The 23,530-nt window shown below is 40.3% G+C and overlaps 1 protein-coding gene across 3 annotated transcripts in view; it reads left to right on the forward strand.

The window, feature by feature from the left end:
• ZMIZ1 (zinc finger, MIZ-type containing 1) overlaps positions 1-15,770 on the forward strand; it is a 160,594-nt gene extending 144,824 nt beyond the window's left edge. For all 3 annotated transcript variants that reach the window (XM_010567835.1, XM_010567836.1, XM_010567837.1), the window contains exons 16-20: positions 1,081-1,149; positions 1,685-1,932; positions 4,971-5,134; positions 10,937-11,185; positions 14,861-15,770. In XM_010567835.1, coding sequence (XP_010566137.1) covers positions 1,081-1,149; positions 1,685-1,932; positions 4,971-5,134; positions 10,937-11,185; positions 14,861-14,968 — 838 coding nt within the window. In that variant the 3' untranslated portion in view covers positions 14,969-15,770. The remainder of the gene's footprint in view (positions 1-1,080; positions 1,150-1,684; positions 1,933-4,970; positions 5,135-10,936; positions 11,186-14,860) is intronic.
• The last annotated feature ends 7,760 nt before the right edge of the window (positions 15,771-23,530 follow it).

The raw sequence follows: 23,530 nt of genomic DNA on the forward strand, positions 1-23,530 counted from the left end.
AGGAGAAGAGGGATACCTTGGCATACTTTCAAGCTTATGCTTTGACCAGAGAGCTGGTATACTGCAGAAGAAATGGAACAGAAAGCTTGGAAGTGGTTACAGACTGCCCGTTCTTACGTTTAAACGGGCAGAAAGAATCGCAGAATGTCTGCAGGCCAGTTCAGTGTCTGTAACCTACTGTGCTCAGCCCACAGGGTTACGAGTTTGTTGCAGCCTCAGCTGAGGAGCCAGGGCTCTTTAGCTCAAGCAGCTGTAGCTGTAGCAGCTTGTGCTTCAGCTCTGCAAGTCTCCAGTTCAATCCCTGCTGCACCAGCTGATGTTTGGTATAAACAGGAGTGGAGATTGGCCATTCTATCTGCTTCTGTTGACACTGCAGGCTTGAGATGAGCTTGTTTCAATGACTATCCATGATTGGTACATATCCTAAAGTGCAGGTGATTTCTCTGAACTGCCTGAATCTTACCTGTCTTCTAAGTCAGGCTAAAAATATCACAAGAACTAGATGTCTTGTTTCTTAATTTATGTATTCATGCATCCAGGCCAAAATTTTTGTCCTGTTTCTCTGAGTCTGAGTACCTACATTCAGACCTAAGTGCCTATGTAACTAACTCATTTCCACATTTGTTTTGTTCTGTCCCCATCTGTGCTGATCTTAAGTAAAATAGCTATAAGATGTAGTTACTTTGAAGCTGTGTTACTGTGTAGCTCAAAAAAAAAAGATCTAATTTGAAAACCCAGTGCTAGCTGATGTTCACAGGAGAGATGTGCTATGTTTGAAAAGCCTTTAAATTCACAGTATATTTTACTAAAAATTATTTAAAGGATGTGAACAGCTTGTGGACACACACAAGTAGATGTATCCTTATCTCATCTGTTTGATGTAGAATGCTATTATGCTGGTAATCCAAATGTAGAACTAAAACTGTTTGCCCCAAATCATTCCTAAATTATGTGTTACAGATAGTAAGTTGCTGGGTTCTGGTCTGCTGATTTCATCATTAACCTATCCTTCTTCCATCCCTATCTTACACATGTGTAGCGATATTCTAACATGAGGTTTGGGTTTTTTTTCCTTTCTAGTAAAACCGCTCTGCTAGAGGGCTTGGAGGTTGACCAGTACATGTGGGGTATTCTGAACGCTATACAAAAGTAAGTGAACTTACTTATTTCTGATATCCAAGACCAAGCAATTAGGAGATATGTTAATGAGTACTGAGATAGTCACGCCAAAGTAAGTCTTAGTGATTGAACTTGAATATTCTATTTCATGGCTCCTTGGTGGAGTTAGTGGTACAGTGAATGAGTTTCCATCTACTTAATAGATCTTTTTTTTGCGTTATCTTTTGATGGCAGCCTCACCAATGAGGCAGAGGCAAGAGTGGGAATGGAGAATTGAATGATTTCTCGTATTTACAAGTAGTCCCTCTGATTCACATGTGGCAGACCACATAGATATGTTTGGATTTTGTTGTGTGGATAAACAGAGAAATGTGCTCTCACAGTTGCCTTTTTTAAAACTGGCTTTCAGCACACACTTGAGGACTTGAAAGATCTTGAGGTTGTATTATACTAGAGCATTTCAGAACATTTGCTACCATGCATATTCTTATGGAAACTTCAGCAGAATTGATTAAGAAAAAATAATAATAAATTAATTTGCTAAAATTTTCACATTATTTTACAGCTCAGAGTTTGAAGAAGTTACCATTGATCCAACTTGCAGTTGGAGGCCAGTCCCTATAAAGTCAGATATTCACATCAAAGATGACCCAGATGGCATTCCCTCAAAGAGATTTAAGACCATGAGTCCAAGCCAGATGATCATGCCAAATGTGATGGAGATGATTGCAGCTTTGGGTCCTGGCCCGTCACCTTACCCATCCCTACCCCCTCCTCCAGGAGGCAACAGCTCCACTGAATATGGTAACCAAGGTTAGTTTTACAGCTTTGTGCACCCAGGCGGTCACTCTAGAAGTCAGTGGTTCAGGCAGTTTTGTTATTCAGGTATGTCAGTGCATCTTCTCAGAAAGATGCATAAGGAAAGCAAATTGTATGGCTGCAATTCTGAAATTGTGCATCAGTCTTTTCATTTAAGGTTCCTGTTTAGAGGAAAATATATTTTAGTAAGGAAATTGGTGCTTGTCATATTTATTGCTGTGCAGCCCTCCCTGAATCCACATTGTATGTTACCCTATGTATTCATGGCCTGCCACAATATACATCTTTCCTCATTTTTTCTGTCCATTTTCCTTTTGTTCCATTCTCATTCAAGTGAAGGCTCCTAGTGCTACAGAAGTGACAAAGTAGAGAACCTGACCCATTAACCCTGCTACCTGGGCCACTAAGTTTAACTTGTGGCCGAGTGGGTGACATTTGGTAGGCCACCCAGAAAGTGGATGACTTTTAACTGCTTTGCAAACACGTTTGCATTAGAAAATTACTTTTGAGTTTCTCTACCCATGTGCTGCCAGATTGTATTTAGTTCCCTGTTTCTCTGGCAGCGGAGATACATTTTCAAATGACTGGTATATTGTGAATAACTTAATTATGGTGACAATTCTGAAAATATGAAACCAGAGACTGTTTCTTTTGCAAGTAATATGATATGACTCAGTTCAGCTTTGGGAAAAGACCAACTGTTCACACCATCAGAATCCCCAAATTGATTACAAGGTGATATATGTGCTTTTTGCAGGCATTTGAAGAAAAATATAGATTGCATGCAAAATATGGTTAATTTGCTCCAATGACTGCAAAACTGATGACAGATGATAAAACTTTTTCAGTTTTCAGACAGATGAATGATTACTATAACAATGCCAAGAGCACTGAATCACAAATTTTTCACTTGTTTAGTAGGAGTGAAGTGCAGTCAGAGCATGAGAACAGAGCCATCTATTCTTCATCATCTTTCTAGCTTATAATTGGGAATGGACAGGGTAGTCACATGAAGTGGGGTTTAGGGTTTGTGTAACGACTGCTGCCTAGACTGTTACTTCCCTGCCTTCCCCTGTGGATCCTGTAGCAGAGGTAGTCATTGCTTCTCGGGGCCCTGACTCATGAACGGCAGGTGGAACCCACGCTCTCCTGTTTCCCCTGCAGTAAACATATCAATCCAGAGCACCAGATTATCCTAAATTTCTTTATAGGCCTGTCCCTCAGCATGTGGCAAAACTCTTCCCCCAGAGGAGGGCATGCTGCTGTGTGGCTGTAACTCCCTGTGCATACTGCCTTGCGTCTTCATTCTCCATCAATGTGTGCAATGAAAGTTAGTGTTTAGAATTAGGTGATGTCCTCTGATTAACAGTACTCTAGAGCAAAGTAGTAGTAGTAGTAGTAGTAGTAGTACTGCTGTCATTCATGTTTGTTTATTTGGGTTTTACAGTAAGCATACTGGAGTTTAATTTGCAAATATAACAAGTACTCAGTAACACAAGACCTTATTCCAGCTCACTGCTATTAAATCTTTCCTGAGAAGCAAGGCAAGACCAGCTATATTCTGTGAGACTCATCCAGTTTGCAGATTAACAAAATGAGAATTAGTAAGGCTCTGCAGTATTTACATGATAGATCAAAGTCCTGACTTCTTTGAGAAATACTCTTACATGGCTAATGACTTCTATTCCTCTGAGATTAAACTTCTGCTTGTGAAGCTGTGCTAAAGAGCAAATGATGCAGCTACTTCAGTTTGTCAAACTCCCTTCTTGACTTGAACATTTAAAGCTGCTGTACTTCAGCTGATGAACTGCAGCCTCTTTGTGCAAGCTCCAAAGCTATTCTATTATTCCAGAGCTCAGTATCATCCAACTCAGTTGTTTATACGAAATAGCTGAATGGCTTTAGTTCAATTTTTGCTGTTCATGGCAAATAAGCCACCAGAGTTGGTATCTCAGTTGGAAGTGTTAACAGAGGGATCTGGACAGAAAAAATACGGAGAGTAAAATCCCTGTATTGGGATACATGCTTGCTTTAGAATTCAAGTGAAGATCACTGGGCTGAGGTGGGACGGATCAAAACATACTAATGATGGTTATACAGTACTTGTCCTGCAGATCATCAGGGGACTCCAGGCTTGTTGCTAGATGGTAGATGTGTGGGGGTAAGTCCAGATCATTTATTCTGAATTGGTGTGAAATTTTTCTGCTTTGGAGAACATTGTTTCAGACTAAAGTTAGGTGAATTTCATAAATTCACTAGTTTTTCATTACGAGCATACATATCCACATGCTGAAACACAGGCTACAGGCAGCCAGTTTGTAACTCTGAAAATGAGACAAGTAGATCCAAGAGGGGAAAATCGATGTTATATTTGCAGACAGTCAAGTGAATTTTATTAGGTTTTGTGGGAGCAAGGAGAATTACATCACAAACCCCAATTAGACATGAAGGCCTCTTTTGTGTTATCTTAATGGAAGTTGCCTGTTTATACTGCAGAAGAAGAGATAAAATAGATGCTATGCTATGAACTGGTACTATGGCATCTTCCTGATACAGTTCTGTCAATTAGCTTCATCAGAAACTGAAGCGATGCTACAATCTTACTAAGTGCATAGAAGCATAGACATAAATAACACAGGTGTCCTATAAATAATTTTGGACTTAGGCAGTCTCAGTTGCACTAAGATGCTTCCAGATTGCAAATATTCCATAGAATAAAATATCCCTTTCACTTCTCAATTTGGTTAAGTTTATGTGGTGACTTGACAGTGGTTTTTCAAAATGCCAGCAGTTTTCAATTAGTTACAACATGTACCTGAATTATTATAGCAGACAGTATTTGAAAGCTGAGTGATGTTTTTTCCTCCCTATTCCTCCAGTTCACTCCAGCAGCGGGGAGCACAGTGTTGTCACATTCAGCATGGCAGTTGCCCTGTGCTGTGCACATGCCACACAGCTTTTGCAAGATACTCTGAGATATCAATGTTGGGAAACAAATAGTTTCTTTCATGTCACATCTGTTTCTCTTTTAGGCAACAGTTACCAAGGTCATGGCAATTTTGACTTCCCGCATGGGAATCCCGGTGGCACGTCTATGAATGACTTCATGCATGGGCCACAGCTGTCACATCCCCCAGACATGCCGAGCAGCATGGCAGCTCTCGACAAACCTCTCAGTCACCCCATGCAGGAATCTGTAAGTAATGGTGCTGTGGATATAGGTTGTTCTTTGTGGGTGTAAGGAGCTCTCATCCAGCTAACGGACTTGCCTTGTGAACTGCTTTTACTCTTTGTGGATTCCTCACTTTGGAAGTTTGTGAAACAGAGTAGTCCTGAGAAATGCCAAAAATGCCATTTTTAGTTTCTGGCCTTTTCGAGTTTCTGGAGAAGCATTTCTGAGCTTTTCAAATTGTCATTTAAGTTTGTTTATCTGAAAGAGACAACCTGGCTTGGTGTGCTTGTGTTAATCATTGTGCTTTGCTCTGACACCTGAAAAAAACTAGACTTCATTCCCTAGGCCAGCAGGGTCTGTGAATATCCATCTTCAGCAGACAGCTTGTTATAGCAAGACATTGACTGACTTCAAAGCAGGGACAATATCTTCCCTGGCTTTGTCCCTGAGGGCAAAATTTGCATCAAAGCATTTTGAGAGGGAATTCTACCCAAGTAGCATGAAAGGCACCTTTAAGCTGTTGGGAATAGGACAAGCCTGTAGATTACAAGGAGAGACGCTGCCAGTGGTCTGAGAGTGTATCAGTGTAAGAGACTACAAAATGGAGGTTCCTCAGGCCTCAGATGGAGAGGCAGAACTGTGCATTGGAAAAGCAGCTTGCTCAGAGCACTGGGTTATATATACAGAACTTTATATATCTCCAGAAAATGCGGTACTGCAGCAGCTAGGTGATAGAGAAGCTACCAGCAGCATTTTAGCTCTTAGGCATGGCTAGTCATCTATTTTAACTTGGGGGTGGGGGTGGGGGTGTATACATCCTTTTATATTCATTTAAGCTACAGGGCAGGGGCTTTATAGTGTGCTGTTACTGCACAGGAAGGATGTTTAACTTGACAAGTCATCTGTGCCATGTCTTTAGTGAATACTAGAAAGTACAATTTCAGAATGTAATGAGGAAATGTGGTAGCAGATGCTCAGCAAAAGCCTGCTCAGTCAATGTCTCCTCTAACTGGCAGTGGGTTTTCCAAGGAGGATGGTGAGAAATAGGAAGAGAGTGAAGAGAGGGTTCTTGGTATAGCTTGGAGAGAGCCCAAGTAACAAGACTGTCTGCAAAGGAAGAGTCCAGAAACATAACGACTTTAACACTTTACAGGCTAATAAAGGATAGAACAAACATGCTGTAAACTTAATTTTACATTGGCAAATTCCATGTACTGAGCTTAAAGAGCAGTCTGAATTATCTGCATCAAAACCAACCATACAGTATTAGAATATAGTAGTGAGGGGAGCTACTACCAACCTGAACCACTCACAGCTGCTTTCCTTTGAATCAAAGCCACAGGGAATTATTCTTTGCCTCCCATTACTTGACACCTACCTCTTGACTTCATCAGTTAACGGCTATACCTTTGCTATAGTAGTTGTCCCGGTGAAATCTCTGAAGTGGTAGGGATATGAAGTGGTTGAATATGGAAGTGAAGAATCTGTGGCTTTCTGAAAATGGGACTGGTTACAGATGATAGCAAAGGTGAAAGTTGCTCAAGGCTATGCATGTTCCAGAGCTGTAAGAGGGTATTTGGGCAAATGTTAATAGATTTTTGGTTCTGTGGGCCAGTCTGTAGCAAATCTGATACTTGCTTATGATAGCTGGCAATTAAAGTAAACCTTTGCCTCGCTTCTCCCTCATCTATCATGATATGCAAGCTATACTGTTTGGGAATGGGAAGCAGTGCTAAAGCAGGTTCCATCTAGTTTATGTCAGTGGCTGATCTTCTCTAATGAGGATCTGTTTTCAGGTCTATTAGCACAAGGGAATTAGACTGACCTTGTCAATGTAGGCACGTAGTCTTCAGGCCACATTTGAGGACTGTTAGTGCTCCCACAGAGCTGCTTCAGTGTTACAAAGTCTCTCTTTTTCTTTCTCTCTTTTTCTCCTTCTTCCTTTCTTCTCTCTCAAAAATGAACAACTGTTTGTCTGTAGCAGACACTCAGGAAAGGCAGCTTTAAAATTACTGCTTTTGGAGAAATGCATGCCGTTAACACATTCCTAAATTGTGTAGTTGAATGTCTTTGGACAGACATCTCTGTATGAAAATAACTATAAATCACATTGCATAATTGAACTAAGGTTTTAAGATATTGCCTGTGCTCTTGTCTGGCTTTCAGTCTTTCCTTTTTACACATCTAATGTGTATTTTATTTTAATCTGCTACTTATTTGACCATTTTGTGTTTACAAGGTGAGTCGAGACACAAGGTCTATCTCTAACTGGAGCTGAATGCTGCTGAGGAAGCTCCTAATTTTCCTATTATGAAGATTTATGTGGTGGCCCTTATATAATGGTAGGCAGAGAAAGTTGACCCCTCCGGACATACTCTGTAGGCCACTCCAGGAAATGCAGATGTGTTTGCCCAGTGTAGGTAGGGCTGGGTAACCAGGGCTGGATCATGAGAACTACCTTCTCTCAACACTGCTGTTCCACTCCTGTGGAAGAAGAAAAAATCAAGACCTGAAACATGGCTAGAAGTAATACATCTTCTACAGTGTAAAGTGTTGTGGGAACTGTAGAACAGATGCTTCTATGTCAGTGCAAGATTGCTACAAAATAGCTGCCACAATCACATCATGTTTGTTTTCAGAAATTGTAAACAAGTTTTAGACAAAGGTGAATTCGGAGTTAGCTCTAGCTTAGTGCTTACTGCAGACAGTGTAAGGAGTGGTACATGGCAGAGCAATGGATGGTCACACTACAGTTTCATGTACACAAGGAGGTGATATGAGCTGGTGCCACTGTAAAAAGTCATTGGTCTTGTTTCTATTTTCACTTTTCTTCTCTCTCACACCAGCACAAGTGTTATTTGAGCCATGAAGTGATCTGGATCCAGGTACTGATGTGATTGAAAACTACTTCAGAGGGGTGGGGGTGGGAAGTTGAGCTTTGATCCATGTCAGTTCCTCAGCTGAGTTCACTGCATGTCTGCAAGGATGCACCCAATGACAGACATGGATGGGAAAAGTGGCCAAGAACAGCAGTGGGCAGGATGGCATCTTTCAGTGGTTCTGCCAGCTAACGCAGAAAAAGAGTTGGTAAAACTATGACCCCAGTAATGGAGAGAGATATAAACCTTTGACTTAATCTGCTGATCTTTTTTTTCACTATCAGTTTTATCCTGAGATAAAAGGAACCTTGTTCTGCAGCTGGCAGGTCCTGTTGCTCTACAGCTATACATCTCTGCACTCCTAGAGGTCACTGTTGGGCTCATAAAGAGTTCTGTTGGTTTGTGCTGTTAAGCTGAAGACGTTGTGTCTGCTATAAGCTTTTCTTTTACAGATTGTAAATGTTTTAAGAGTGCCAAAGTTTATGCTCCTAAACACAACTCTGGAATTACTTTGCTATGGAAGCAAAGGCAACTTTGTTAGACTCCGTGTTCGTAGTGTGGGTTAGTGTTTTTAAAATAAAATTATGGGAGTTGCAGACACAAGCTGCACATGCACAAAGTGTATTGCTTAGAATCTTTTTGCACCATGGCAAACTTATCATTAGTTAGCTGAATGCAAATAGAAAAAGGTTGAAGTCCTGAGAATTTTGCTTTCTCACAGGTAAGATGGTAGATTCTGTGGCCTAAGTCAGATGGATTTTGAACCTGCGATGGCTGTTTAAGATTATGGTGGCCCTCAGTCTTACAATGAACAATTACTCCCTACCCAACAGTTACTTCAGGGCCCAAGATACTGCCTTATCAACTAAATATTTATATATATAAAATACTTGTCTGTACAAACATAATGTAGAATTTCTAACCTGCTTATTTGTTTTGAAATATGTCTGAGAATGTATTAATGCCTCTTGGTTTAAATAATTATTGATATAAACATGCCAGTATGACTCTTGCTTTGTGCATTCAGGGACAAATTTAAGATACTATTCAAGATAATTCTGTTTTGTTTTGTTTTGTTTTGTTTTCCGGAAACTGCTTTCCCACTTCGGCAACACTGTCCTAAATTGCTTTTTACTTTTTGTTATTAGTAAGCTTTCTTAATTTCCACACTTTGTTGCACGTGTCCTCAATGAATGAAGAAGGAAACAGTACTATTTGGATAGACATCTACTTTCACTTGGACTTCTGCAAAGTTTTTAGGCTGCAGATTCAGTTACATTAAGGTGTGGTCTGTGAGCGGATTTTGTACAAGTTTACCCCTAAGATAACAATAATAATATTACAGAATACTTTCCAAGTAGTCAAACTGTGACCCTAATGGAGAGAAGAGTGTGTAGCAGTACTTTTTAACAGTTACTTTAAATGCTCATATGGGAAAAGAGGCCCAAATGTGGTGTCGCAGATAGAATCCTGCTCGTTTCCACCAACCTTCATACTACCAAAGTACTGAAAAGGACCTCTGTGTAGCTGAGTATGACTGTCCCAATGGATCAGTATGCAGGTTTCAGTTTTCGTAAGAGTGGTGAAATGTATTTTTTTAAAATGCTTGGGTTTTTAATTTTTTTTAACTTTGTGGGAACATTTTAATTAAGTTTTGCTTTCCAAACCTGAAGACTAAGGTTAAAATAACCTTGCAGTTTACTGTGATATGAAAGGGTCAATGCTGACATAGCATTTTGCTGGTTTCTGTTGGCTTGGCTGGATGAATTTCATGCTGTTGTTGTATGTATCTGTTCTTTTATTTCAGCTCCACTTTGTGGCAATATGTAGCATTCCTCAAAAAATGTTTACATTTTTTGCTTCTCCATATACCCAATTAGCATGAGACATCTGATTTTGAAGCACTCAGACACTTCTTTCTCATGGCACCAAGGTCAAGCCCCAGAGAATCCACTAGCGTTAAATGTGACATGCAGCAGAAGGAAGAATTGGGCTTGTGTGCGTTTGTTGCTTCTCTGTCATGTGAGAAAGACTTTTTCCCCCATTCTTCCATAATAGGGTTTGGAAGATGCATGTGGTTTGGTAGTTTATTCCCCTACAGAAAATATAAAATATACTAAGCTTTCGCTAGAGAATTTATCCATGGCATGAATACAAAACAGAAGGGAGATCGTTAGCTTAGTTTAAGCTAATGCATTGTGCTTAGCAGTCAGGAGGTATGCAGCCACCTACAGCAGCTCTGCTGATGCGTGGGGAGCTCTCTAGCTGAGCTGACTTGGGTTTTTGTCAACCATCAGAACCCATGAATATCAGCAAGGAAAATCTTAAGCCCTTAGAAAGGTTGTTGCCTTCTGAAAAAAAAAAAGGAGGGGAGGAGTGGGATAGGGCTGGTGTTTGCAAGATGTTTGTAATGAGCTGAAACATGAATAGGCAGCGGTGTCAGGAAGCTACCCAATAAGGGAGCTGAGCAGAAATTATGCATTTTCTCAGTTAATCGGTTTCCTGGTGTAGGGACGTTATTCAACACATTCTCCATTCATTCATGGAATTTTTTAGGGCAAAAGCATCTGCCTTGCTAATGCTAAGCAGCACCCATAAGCCTCCTTCCCTCCTCTTTGGGGTTTGTTATTTTGCGTCTTCAAGCACAGTTTCCCACATCACAAGGAAGCAAACCAACAGCACAAATCCAATGTGTTTATCTCCCCCTTGCAGATAACATTCAAAAAGCTGAAACACTTCCTCCAGCATTGGGATATGGAGTTTTCTTTTCTGATTGTGCTTTTTTATTTCTTTCTTTGGGGTTCTTTTGTGGTTTTTTTGTTGTGTGTGTCTTTTTTTAATTCATTTAAGTTATTTCCTTTTGTAACATGCGGTTACAGAGTCAGGCACCGTGAGCACTGTACCTTGTGGCCTCACTTTCTTTTCCTGCTTTTTTCCTCCTCCGCAGATCCCTCATCCCGGCAGCACTGATCAGTCCCATACTTCCATGCAGCAAGGTTTGCACGTCCCTCACCCCAGCAGCCAGTCAGGGCAGCCATTACATCACAGCGGGCCTCCTACCCAGCAGTCCCGGCAGCCGCCCCCGGCCGCTTCTAGCAACCATCCACACAGTGACCTGACCTTTAATCCCTCCTCAGCCTTAGAGGGTCAGGCTGGTGGACAGGGAGCACCCGACATGCCGGAGCCCTCGCTGGATGTAAGTCTGTGTCATACTATCATCTGCCTGCCATAGCGTGTGCTTCGCATCGCGGCGGGAGGGCGGGGAGGGCGCGGGGACGGGGAGCCGCTTCCACAGCACATGCCATCCCTTCATGCTTTGGTACATGGGCACAGGTGCTGCAGCCGAGGTGACAGGGTGCTCCTGGCTTGCTGGGAGAACGGTTCTGGTTTGAGCAGCTGCGTGGTGTGTGAGCCATAGCCTCTTCCTAGCACCAAGGCAGGCATTTCTTCAGACGGCAGTTCAGGCACCAGGCTGGGAGCCATCTCCTCCCGTCCCCCTCATCGCTGGACGGGAGCTCCCGTGTGCTCATCTAGACCCTGAAGCCATCGCGGTGCCTGCATAAGAGGAAGGACGCAGCTGTGTGTGGTTTCTGACCGTGGCAGAGCTGTGCCAAGCGAGCTGCAGGCTGAGCCCTGCAGCATGCCCTGGCCGGTGGGAGGGGGATCTGTGCTGGCCCACCCTGTGGCACCGGCCCAGCTCCCTGTGGCCAAATCCAGGCTGTGCCCATGCATACCCGCTCGTGCGGGTAGCTCAGCAGCACAAGTTCTTCCTCCTGGTACGCCACATAGGAAGATAAACAGCAAGGATGTCTTTTGCCTCCTTAGCCACTATGGGAGGCACCTCACAAGTAAACAAAGATAAACCTAGTTTTAAGGCCAAAAGTAATCTTCTGTCTCTTACCATCCATTCAGTGGAGCCGGAAGTGAATTATCTGAGGTATCTCTCTGGTTAACCACCTACCTCCCAAAATATAAATTCCTTAGCACTAGGATCGGATTTTCATTTGAGTTGTGTGTTCCCGTATGTGTATCTTCTGTCTGTTCCAAAGTCTGCTGCTGCACAGTGTAATTTTCTGAGAGAAATGTTCGCCTCTGTGCCTTGGATTTATATCTGTATTCACTGTTGCTGTATACTTACGTCTTCCCTGTCACACACAAGCACTGTGCCGGCAGGTAGCCTCGCAGAGGGGAGGGAAGGGGTTACGGGAGGGATAGATGCTCCAGTTACAGGAACAGTGCTCAGTGGAGTAACTTCTATCTGAACCAGACTGCTGCTGTTTCACACAACACAGTCATATGCACGTCCTTTGGGAGCGGTAGTTCATATGGCAGTTAGAGTTCTGAACCCTTAAGGACCCCGTATGAGCAATATTAATAGGTGAAATAAAAATGTCTTTTTTTTTCTTCAAATATTTAAGCAACATAAAGTATGTTGTTATGGGTCAGGCACTCATTCCTTGGTGAAAAGCAAAGTAGAAAAACATTTATCACAGTACTGTGGTTATCACTGATGGAGGCATGCTGGATTCTTAATGGGAGGCTGAAATTACCTTAGCTAAATGAGAAGGCAAGTGCTATATAGTGGGGGCAACACAGTTTTTTGAAATATGTGTGAGCTCAATCATGAGCAGATGGATTATTTTAATGGGTTTACCTTTCAGTGGCTGTGTTGTGGAACCAGGCTGAATAAAGTCCCATGCAGCAAATGGAACAGGGGACTGTACCATGGACAACTTGGTCTGCTCCCTACTGACATGGTCACATTAATTCTTTAGGACTTCAACGTGATGCAGTCTAAGGTTTAACCTGGGTTAAAGGGTACATCTCATACAGATGCAGGTGACCTGCACTTGTACCTCAGGCAGCAGAGGCACCGAGAGTCCAATGACTGGTTAAACCTCTCAAGTATTCGCTTCAGGAGCACTGGGCGCACCTCTCCAGATTCTGCCTCTTAAGTCTAGCACATTCCCCATAGCTTCTGCCCCCTTCCCCCTCACAGCCCCCGGCGCTCCTCCGTCTCTTACCTCTGCTCCAGCACAGCACCCTCAATGCCCAGCAAGTCCTTTCTGAGGTCTCTGGTTTTCACACCAGCTGGGCAGCCAAGGCAAGCCGAGGTCACCCTCAAAACTTAGAAGACTTCATTTTCAGAGATACTGAGTATATTGTTTAAAACTTTCACCTTTCTAAAAAAATTTTTTTTAAAATCCCCTGTATACAAGAATGAGTCTCAGAGATGTTATGTTAAATTTTTAAGAATTGAGTTGTAAAATCATAGGACAAATTCAACCATATTTTACTTTCTACATGTTTGGTGGGGCTGCAGTTTTATTTTGGGCTTCTGTACTAGGTATTCATAAAAAATTATGATAGCAGGTGAAATACATTTAAAAGCCTTATATCTTTAGTCTAGTACTATGACAATAGTATTTCTACCATGAATAAAAGGAGGCGGTATTTTAAGAAAAGCATTCCTTCTGGGAGATTCTGTTTATGTAAACTTGACATTGCATTTTTTTCTAAATGCTTAGGAAGTAATAAACTTTTTTCTGCATTTCATGTTTAGCTTATTGAAAAATATGTTCATCCATATAACATTAGAAGACGAAGCTGCATTTACACAAGAGTAATAGAAGCACATAAATATAATATTTGCATGCTAAATGTGATGCAGTCGTGATGCAGTCAAGCTTTTAGTGTTATAGTACTTGAAAACATAGAATGACTTAAAATTAATTTCTCATCCCTACTGTTGAGTTTGTTAAAGCAGTCCATATTTTTCTGTGTTTGCTTTAATACAACCCTGAATATAAAGGGAGTTTATTACAAACTCTTCCCTGCTGTTTTTTATATATTACGACACTTTTAGTCTTGACTAGGATATGGTGAGATGCAGAATAAAGCAGAAAACATTGCCTGGTACACAATCCAGGAGTTACGATTTGCTTGTTATCTGTCAGATCAGAAACAATCTGAGTGATGGTTGGAAAGACAAAATTTTGTATTTGAAACACAGTGTTAATAAAAATATAAATAAAAGCCCCACAACTATTCCTTTTGATATTTTAAAACTTTGTGGAGGTCAGTGCCTCTTCTGCTGGATGGGGTCTTGTGCTCCTGACCCTTTAAAATGTCTGGAATTGCATGTAATGCTGTAGTTGAGAAGTACTTCCAACCATTGTAAACTCACTGCCACAGAAAGGAAGAGGACTCACCCACCTGCCTTGCCACTCCCCTCCCCAGGCCCTCCTTTCAGTTGGGTTTTTTCCTCTTTTTTTTCTTTTTTTTTTTTCTTTCTCGGCTAGTTTTAACCCTGGGTGAGTTCCCTGCTCCAGCTCACTGCCTCAGAGCTTACATCAGCGCACAGAGGCATTAGGGGTGGCTGAGGGGTGAGGAAAGGGTGCAGGCTTTGGGCGACCATCTCACTGACATGTGCAAGTCAGATAGACCAGTCTCTGTTGATTTACCTTAAAGCTCAAATGTGTATTACTCAAACTGCATGTTTCAAGTTTTTAATTCAGTCTTCTATATGAAACTAACATACATAATGAGCGTTTATCAAGAAGTTTCTGTCAGCATCGCTAGCCAGGAAATATACTTTGTTCATTGATGAACTTTGTGATGGGGAGGTTGATTGAGAAACCCTGATTGAGATGGTCATGTAATTCACAGGTGAAAACTGAATAATAGAGACTTTCACGAACAAGTGGATAATGCATCGTCTTAGGGTATTAGGTTTGTGTCGCTGCCTTCTGATTTATTTGGATATATACATATGAAAGCCAGTTTCCAGGAATGTGTGGTCTTTAATCCCTTTTTTTCTCAATTGTGTTTCTGTTATCTGTAATTTTCCTTTTATCTCTATATTTTATAGCTGCTTCCAGAACTCACAAATCCAGATGAGCTGCTTTCGTACCTGGATCCTCCTGATTTGCCAAGCAATAGCAATGATGACCTTCTGTCTCTCTTTGAGAACAACTGAAACCATATGTATTCTCCCTTCCCTTTCACTTGTTCACACGTGTGTGGCTGCACAGCGAGGAATCTTAACACTCCTTTTCCACAAGAGAAGAAAAAAAACTCACAACTTGATCCAATGGTGCACTCCCTGCTTTCTTCATCTCAGAACTGCTTTTGTTAGCTTCAAAGACTGCGAAAGTGACGGGAGAAAAAAATAAAAAAAATAAATAAATGCAGTAATCTCCGAGTCTGCCGTGCTACACGTGACAAAGAAGCATAGACAGTTGTGCAGCTATTGGAAACCCCATTTGTTGTTCATCCTCTAGAGAGAGAGTTCTGTGATAAACATAGTGTGAAGTATCTTGGCAAAAATGAATCTTGGCAAGGGAAGAAAAGGCAACAAAATGGAACTGTCTTTAATTGACCCATCTCAGAGTGTCCTTCCAACGCGTGTTCTTCCATTTTTTTGAAACTGTATCTCCCTCCACCCCACCTCCCCTCTGCCCCCCTCCAACCACAGGTTTGTGTTGGAGCGATTGTCCTGGCCACACACAAAAAGAAAAACAAAAACACATACAAAGCTCCGAAAAGCACAAATCCTACAGTGAAGTGGCAAAGATAGGGAAGACCTACAGGCCCATCAGAGGGAGCCAGCAGTTTAGCTAATGCGACTTCAGTAACGGAGTCCTGAGAATTTCCAGGCTGCAGCCGTGGGTGTTGGTATTTCTGCAAGTGCAGGAATCTTAACCACCTCTTTGCAGAGGATTCCTCTGGCCAAACACACAGATTGGAAACACCCAGGAAAAATAATAATAAAAGTTTGCCATGTTTAGGGATTTTTTTGTGGTTTTGGTTTCAAATCAGTACCGTTTGTGGCTGCGTTAACATCCAGCTGCTGAGGTTGCTGCAATAGATCTTTTTGCCATGTATGCCATACGGAATGGAAAAGAGAGGGAGGGGGGATGCAAACCAAACTGTTCCTGATTATTACCTACAGCCTTCGGTGCCCAGAGCGTTTGTGTCACTGTGTGTACTGCACAATACATACATAGTAAGACAAGCTGGGTTGAAGGCAGCCAGGAAGTCATTGCAGGATGGAGGGAGAGTAACATCACTATCTGCATAATTATTTTTAATAATCAGCTTGAGAAGGGGCATTGACATTGGACAGACATCTTGCAACTTCATTTTTGTTTTGCTTTGCGTTCCGTTTTCGTGACTGTTACAGATAATTCAGCCTTTTTCTTTTCTCCTCCTTCAGTTTCTTTTTTTAAACTTTGGCTGCCGGGATGAGCTCTTTCTCCTGAAGGACCGGGCATGGGGAGAATAAGTAACTGTTGGTAGATTGCTACTGCCCTCAAGAGACCCTGCTGCCACAATCACTGTCTTGCCCCTGTGATCTGTGCTTCTCGTGTGGTTGCTGCTCCTGCATGAGCTTCCTATTGCTTCTGTGCCCATTTCTGTGCTCTTCGTCTCTCTCTCTCTTTCTCTTTCTTATAAATGATGTACAGTAGCTGTGTAAGAAGTGCATGTGTGCCAACTTTGCCCTTGTGGTGCAACATTTCAGCTTTTGCCCACTGTACAGTTATTGGTTTTGTTTCTTTTTATTACTAAAGCAAATTTGATCCTACTCCTTTTCCTCGTCCCAAATCCAATCAAACACCCTTTGTTTGCTCGCCACAATACGTTTTAAACTGAAGTGCCAGGCAAAATTTTGTTTGTACCTGTCGGTTTGACTAGATAGCTTCCTAGCCCTCTGTGTTTAGTTTGCAATGCTGTAAATGGCATGCTCTGTGCTTATGACTCTGGATTTGCTTTCCTCACCAAAGTCATATTTGTAAATTCTTTGCGGTTTTTGTTTTATTTTGCTCTTTTTGTTAACGTTTCCCACTACTGCTGTACATGCGTTATGATATATATATGCTAGTCAGCAGCACCTTGCTGTAGATATTAAAGGAAATGGCGGTTTAGTTCTTTTATTTTCCAGTAGGAGTATTGAATCTGTCAAACATATTATGTAGAGATGGTCCCACACTTATATTTTTCCTGTTTCAAGTTTTTTTAAGAAAGGCGCTGTTCATTATGCAAAATCAATTATTTTAAGAATTGCTATTGTAAATATCTTTGTGAATATTTTAGTATCGTCTTTGATAATATTCAACATTTTCATGATCTGGTTATACTTTTGCTGGTGTTTTTAAATACCTTGTCTGAAGATAAATATGGGTCCTTTTTTAAAAAAGAAAATTGAGGGTTCTTTAACAGAATAAGGGAGTTGTGTTTTTTTCTTTTTTTCCCCTGTTTTATTTTGATGAATTAGCCGAAATTTCATATCCATTTGTGTGATGAATGAATTGATACATCAGGCAGTACCTGGACAATCAGAGCCCAGCTCTGTCGTGGAAACATAAAAATAAGTGATTGCCTAGGGAAAAAAAAAAAAAACAACTAACCAACCGATATTCATGGACTGTGGTGACTGTGGGCTGGTCATGGCAGAGATTTTGTTCGTTTGCCCAAGTGAGCGGAACACCTAGCACCAGCTGTCTGAACAGGTAAAGATGCACTAAGGCAAGCAGCAAGTATGTAAGGTACCATATTTATATCACTATACTGGTGCTCCGGTCTCTGAAACTGGGGCATGGTAACACTTAGGGATGTTGGTGGGTGGGGGAGGGAAACAGTATAGTATATTTTATTCTGCTTAGAAGTGTCTTTTTTTCTTATGTAGGCTTGACAACCTGTAGAGGTTCTCTGCAGAATATTAATGATACCTTGGTGTAATACATGGTAATATGGTTGTGGTGTGGTGCTGCTATCACACAATTCCTAGGAAGACCGTTCTTCAGTTACAGATGTGTTTTTGTAGCCATTTTACTGTAGTCGTTTCCCCCTGTATTTCTGCTGCATTGTTTATATAGGTATTGAAGTCATTTGCAGGGGTGGCTAATGATAAACTGACTTTATGCCCTTAGAGTTTGGGGTTTTTGTTCGGGGTGGGGGGGGGGGGGGTTTTTTAAGCCATAGGTTTGGGAATAAAGAAGATTTCTCACTATTGGTTGGAACTGGTTGCTCAGGTTTTTTTGATTGATTCTATTTAATGTTCCACCCTCCATTGATTCCTGAGCAGCTAAGTTAAGTCACCTGAAATGATTTTTCTCTTAAACACAACATTAGTATTTTAAACCAGGTATGTTAAGGATTGACCTTTTGCTAACTGGTAGTATTTAAAATGTATCATTTAAAAGTACCTGTTGGAAAGCATAAAGGGGGAAAAAAAACCCCACTATAGATATTAGCAATACGTTTGGAGCAGTGTTTGCATCTGCTTTGTACAGTAATAGAGAATTAAAGTGGACGGTTGACATTTTTAAGCTTACAGAAACGTTTGGTTTCTAAGCAGAACTTAAGAGAGAAAATACATTTTTTACCCATCACCCAAATGTTGGACATTTGAGACAGTTTTAAAACTTGTCTGTCAGCTAAAATCAGGTACTGTATAGTGGAGTCAGTATGAAAAAGCTTCTAAATGAAAATTTAGTTATTTTTTTATCTGTTCACTGCCGTATTAAAGTTTAGAGAAAAAAACCTAGCAAATAGGGTAATCACAGTCATTTCTTTTAAAGCTTAATTATTATATGAAATTCCAGTAGTATTTTTATTCTTCTTTTTTTTTGTTTGTTTACTTTTTAATTGTTTCCCTATGGAAGTTCATCTGGGAAAGAACCCACAGAGATCTACAGTTCTGCTGCCAAGACATTATTATAGGACTGACAGATACACGCCAATGTCTGCAGCGGAGACTCAAGGGACAGCTGTACATATGTAAATGACAAATAGAGACATGTTAACAGAAATGCATTCATTTTCCTTGGAATGTGCATTGTTTTTATTTCGCAGGAAAAAAAAAAGCTTGAAGCTCCATCTTATGTGGAAAATGAATCCTGTTTGTTAGCGTTTGTGGAGTCTCAGCATTTGTTTCACTTTCACTTCTGTAATATACTCTGATCTTTTGTTTTGTTTTATCTACATGTAATATTTAGCTTATGTGTACTAGTCTATCACCTGTGTATTTTTAGGGTGCTACAGAAATAATGAAGAAAAATAAGGGGATTAAAAAAAATTGTAACCAAATTCATACTTTGTACAATTTTTGATATCACGATCAGAGAAGAATTAAAAAAAAAAAAAAGTACAATCTGAAGTAACATGCAAAAATGGCCATTGTCTTTGTTTGTACATTGTATGTACAGTACAATGCAATCATTTCATACTTTAAACTGGTCAGAAAAAATAATTGTGATTTTTAGTCTTGCAAAACTGTATGTAGTTAGATGATGTGACAACCTAATATTTATCTAATAAATATGTATTCAGATGAAACCTGTATATTAGGTGTTCATGTGGTTATTTTGTATTTAAAGATCAAATTATTTGACTATTGCTAGACATTTATATACTCTGTTGTAACACTGAAGTATTCTCGTTTGCTCATGTTAATTTTTTTTTCCTAAATAAATCTACAAAATTAAGGTCTGGCTAATTGGCAGCTGCTTTGTAAATTTTGAGTTTCTTTTTGAAATAACCAACTTCCCCTTTGCCCTCCCTGGTCTGTGTTAATGTGGAAGTCAGCTGGGCAGGATGGACCTTTTCAGGGACCAGGACTTGCTGCAGGAAGGGAAAGGGGCAAACACCCTGGAAGAGGCACAGAATAAAAGATTGTGAATGCAAATTTACTGATAAGCATGGGATCACATAGAAAAATGTCCCTGCTGAGCAAGATATTGGCAACTTGCAGTTCAGTACGCAGGGCACTGTGTATCACCTAAACAAGTAGTACTTAAAAAATGGCCATGGCATGCACAGGTCGTGTCCCGGCGGAGTTCTGCGCCCATACTTAGCCACGGCCACAGATGCCAGTCACTTTGCATCTGAGAACTTGTTTTAATAGAGAATTACTGAGTATCTCTGCATTTGTATGTGGCATTTGTGGAAGTGTTTAGTCTAAACCCACCTTTGAAATGCATTCAAATACATGGGAACAACCTAACCATTTCAGAATATCAGTATCTATACAAGTATGTAATTGAGATACAGCAATTCCTCTACAGCTCCACAAGCACACAAGTCCTTACTGTTTGTTGAGATACACACAAGTATGTATACATACATATATTTTTTAAAAAATCTAGACTAGAGATTCATTGTCTCGAAACTAGGAAAAATCATTTGTTTCTGACTCTCAACTTCAGCCTTCCTTGCTGGCACTACCCATTACAATGGGCTTTTAGGACACCATAATAAAACTGAGTTACAGGGCACTCGGTAGTGAAACAGAAAAGATATTTATCCATGCCAGCCAATAACTAATGAATGTTTTGGTTTTGGTGTTCTGTTTTCCTGGAAGCTCCCAAGAAGTGTCAGCGAGACATTGTGCAAACCCGCTTCGGCACTGTACAGATGGAGAAAAGTACGAAGAGCTCGAGTGATGTCCTTAAGCTCTGTACATTTTTCAAGCTTACTTTGAAGGCTGAGGAGGCTATGACAACTCTGAAAGTGGAGTTTCTCCCAGATGTCACCCAAGGAAGGATCCCAGGATAGGTACGATGTGTGTGTGTATCCAGTTGATGCTGGTGTCTCCCGTCCCGCGCTCTGGCAGTGTGTCTGTGCATCGTGCACTCTGTGCTTCCAGGCAGCCACCTACATGAGTATCTGTCTGTGACTTCTCTGCTTACCAGTGTGCTTACCAGTTGTTGAACAACTTCAGAACACTCTTACTTCCTTACATTTTTTCTCTACTCTTCCTAATCAGTATGGATCTCTGAATCACATTATTTTGATTGTGCACTTCATGGTCTGCTGCCATGTGCTTCATCATGTCTTTTACAGGAGCAAGAGACTGAAAACGATTAGAAACATGGAAGAAGGACTCACTGTTTGTTTTCTGCTTGGATGATGGGGATGGGAGTCCTGTGTTTAAATATTGCAGCTTGCTTTCCTTTAAAGAAGTAAGCTAGACAGCATATGAAACAGTTGTACAACTCTCACCTGATATGTTATATATAATGCTGTTATTTGTTATTCTTCTCCATTTCCCTTTAAAACAAATTAACGTATTCTTACATTCATGTGCCTAGTCTTTATTTATATGTATGTTTAGCCAGAACCTACTTCTCTCTTACTGCGTAAGTTCCAAGTCTGTACAAATCTTCTTGTATCGTGAACTTCCAGTCATGAATGATTACCTTTCTTTTTTACATTTTGAATTATTACCAGCATGTCACTTTATTACAGTTTTCCATCTTCTATGTTGCTGAAATCCTACCGACTCTATGCAGGATATTACTCCTAATGCCTGCCTTTCTGTCAATGCACTATTCACATTTGTTGTCTCTAAAAGAAACACAGGATTTTTCTTGTATCAGACAGACCTCCGAAATCTTCTGCTGAGGTATCTTGTCTCCATCAGTCTACAGGATTTTCCGGGGGAACGTAAAAATAGTCCACAAGGAACCTAATCAATTATTCAATTTTATTTATACAGTGAGCAGACAGCAATTACGTCACTGCTCCTACAGGAGTTAGCATACAGCATGGTACAGATGGACTTACTGGTTTGTTTGCTACGTAGTTCATCTGCATTTCCAGAAGCTCCTTGCCTAAATCATAATAATTGGTTTTCTGCTATTTAAATCTATCCTTCTGTTACAAACATTCTCTTTTCGAAGTGTGTGCACTAGATGAGATTAAGCTATTTCCCCTGTTTATTGAATATGTCTGCTTGGTTTGTCCGATTACTGAACTCACTATATTTGTTGATAGATCCAGTTACAGTAAAGTTAGCTTCTCTAGAAACACTAGTATCTACCACTTTAAAATACACAGGTTTCTTGACACTTTTTGGGCTTTATTAGACATTCTAAGAATTTTGGGATTATCAGTTCTGTTTTTCCCCTAGGTCAGAGTTTTGACCAATTACATTTTTAATTGAATCTTACAATCTAGACTTTCCTGTTTGTCCATAGTTGTTTCATGATGTTGGGTTTTTGGATTTTGTTGAACTATTCTGGAACATTTAATTTCATTTGTCACCTTGTTCACGTATCAACACATCAATTATTGTGAACATGGAGACAGGTTGTTAGTTTTAATAAATTTTAACTGGTCAAACACTAGAAAAATAGAAATATTTTTTAAAATATTCAGTCTGTTGTTAAGGTTGTATTCTTTTTTTGTTGTCTTCATTCGGTTTGCAAAAACTATTGAAATATCCCACGCTTATTAAATGAAGTGCTGGAGTTGAAGTCTTATTGGGGCTTTAATGCATATTTAAATTTATTCAAATTTTTACCAACTATTCTTATGTTTCAAATTTATAATCAGTGCTTATTTTTTCCTGGTTTGTTACTTCTGTATTTCTTAGAATATACATTTTTAAGACATGCAAAATCAGTGAATTTTGGACTTACCCATGTACCCATCTGATTAGCTGTCCTAGTTAGTGACTGTTGAAAATACCCTCTTCATAAAGTTATGCATAATGTGTTGCTTCACAAGAAATCCTATTTGGCTAGCAGTTTTGCTTTCTGAATTATGAGTGATGGTCCCTCTGGGAAGAAGCATTACATTCATATTGCCATTATCGAACTGATGGCAAAATGTGCAGGCGTGACACTGAGATGGAATCAAAAGTTTAGGAAACCTAGACTCCTAACTCCTCTGAATGCTAATAGAAATTCTTACCCTGAGCTTTTAAGTATTTCACCAAACATTTCATTATCCAAAAATGATGTTCTTAGTTGTAAATGTGACACACATTAATTTGCATCTGACAACTTGTTAGCTCAGATGATTGTCACATGCGATTATGTCATATGTCATAACGTTCCATGCTAGCTAACGCAGTAATGCTGTTATATGCTGATGGTAAGCAATCCGTTCTGTAGTGAAATAGCAAAAAAGCAGAAAGGAATCAGAGAGATTCTGTATTGCAAGGTTGGTTCCAGCAGAATTGTTAATTAGAAAAACTGGTGGAATTTTTTTTAGTCTTGCTACATCTGTGAAGCTTTTAATTTCTGGGTGATTCTTGTTCAAACTGATGCTATCTGACTATTTTTAGCTTTCAGCTCCTGTTGTGAAGTTGTACAACTAAAAAACATGTCTCAAAACTATGATTATTGTTAGAATTAGTTTAGTGCAGACAGGATAATTCATCTTGTACAGGGTACAGAGGCAGCTGTTACCTCAAAGAGTCATCATTCAGATTTACACACAAGACAAATTCAAGGAAAACCAAAGGCTTTACCAGGCAGCTGATTAAAGGAGAGCTCTTGAGAAACAGCATGGAGAAGGAAGGTCATGAAAACATGACAATGTAAGGAAAATAACTGTGTAGAAAGCTGCTAAATATTGGGGAGGGGAAAAGATCAGAAAGGGGACCAAACTGAACCAAAAGCCCATAAGAAGGTAATTTTTAAAAATCAAGTACTGTAGCAGGGATGGGGAATGAAAAACATATAGTTGGGAATCTGGAGTTCTGCTGGTGGCGTGCTGCACAGGACCATGCGTCCCATGCCTCTGTGAA

The sequence above is a fragment of the Haliaeetus leucocephalus genome, unplaced genomic scaffold (genome assembly GCF_000737465.1).
Source record: "Haliaeetus leucocephalus isolate CR32 unplaced genomic scaffold, Haliaeetus_leucocephalus-4.0 Scaffold229, whole genome shotgun sequence".
Classification (NCBI taxonomy): Eukaryota; Metazoa; Chordata; class Aves; order Accipitriformes; family Accipitridae; genus Haliaeetus; species Haliaeetus leucocephalus.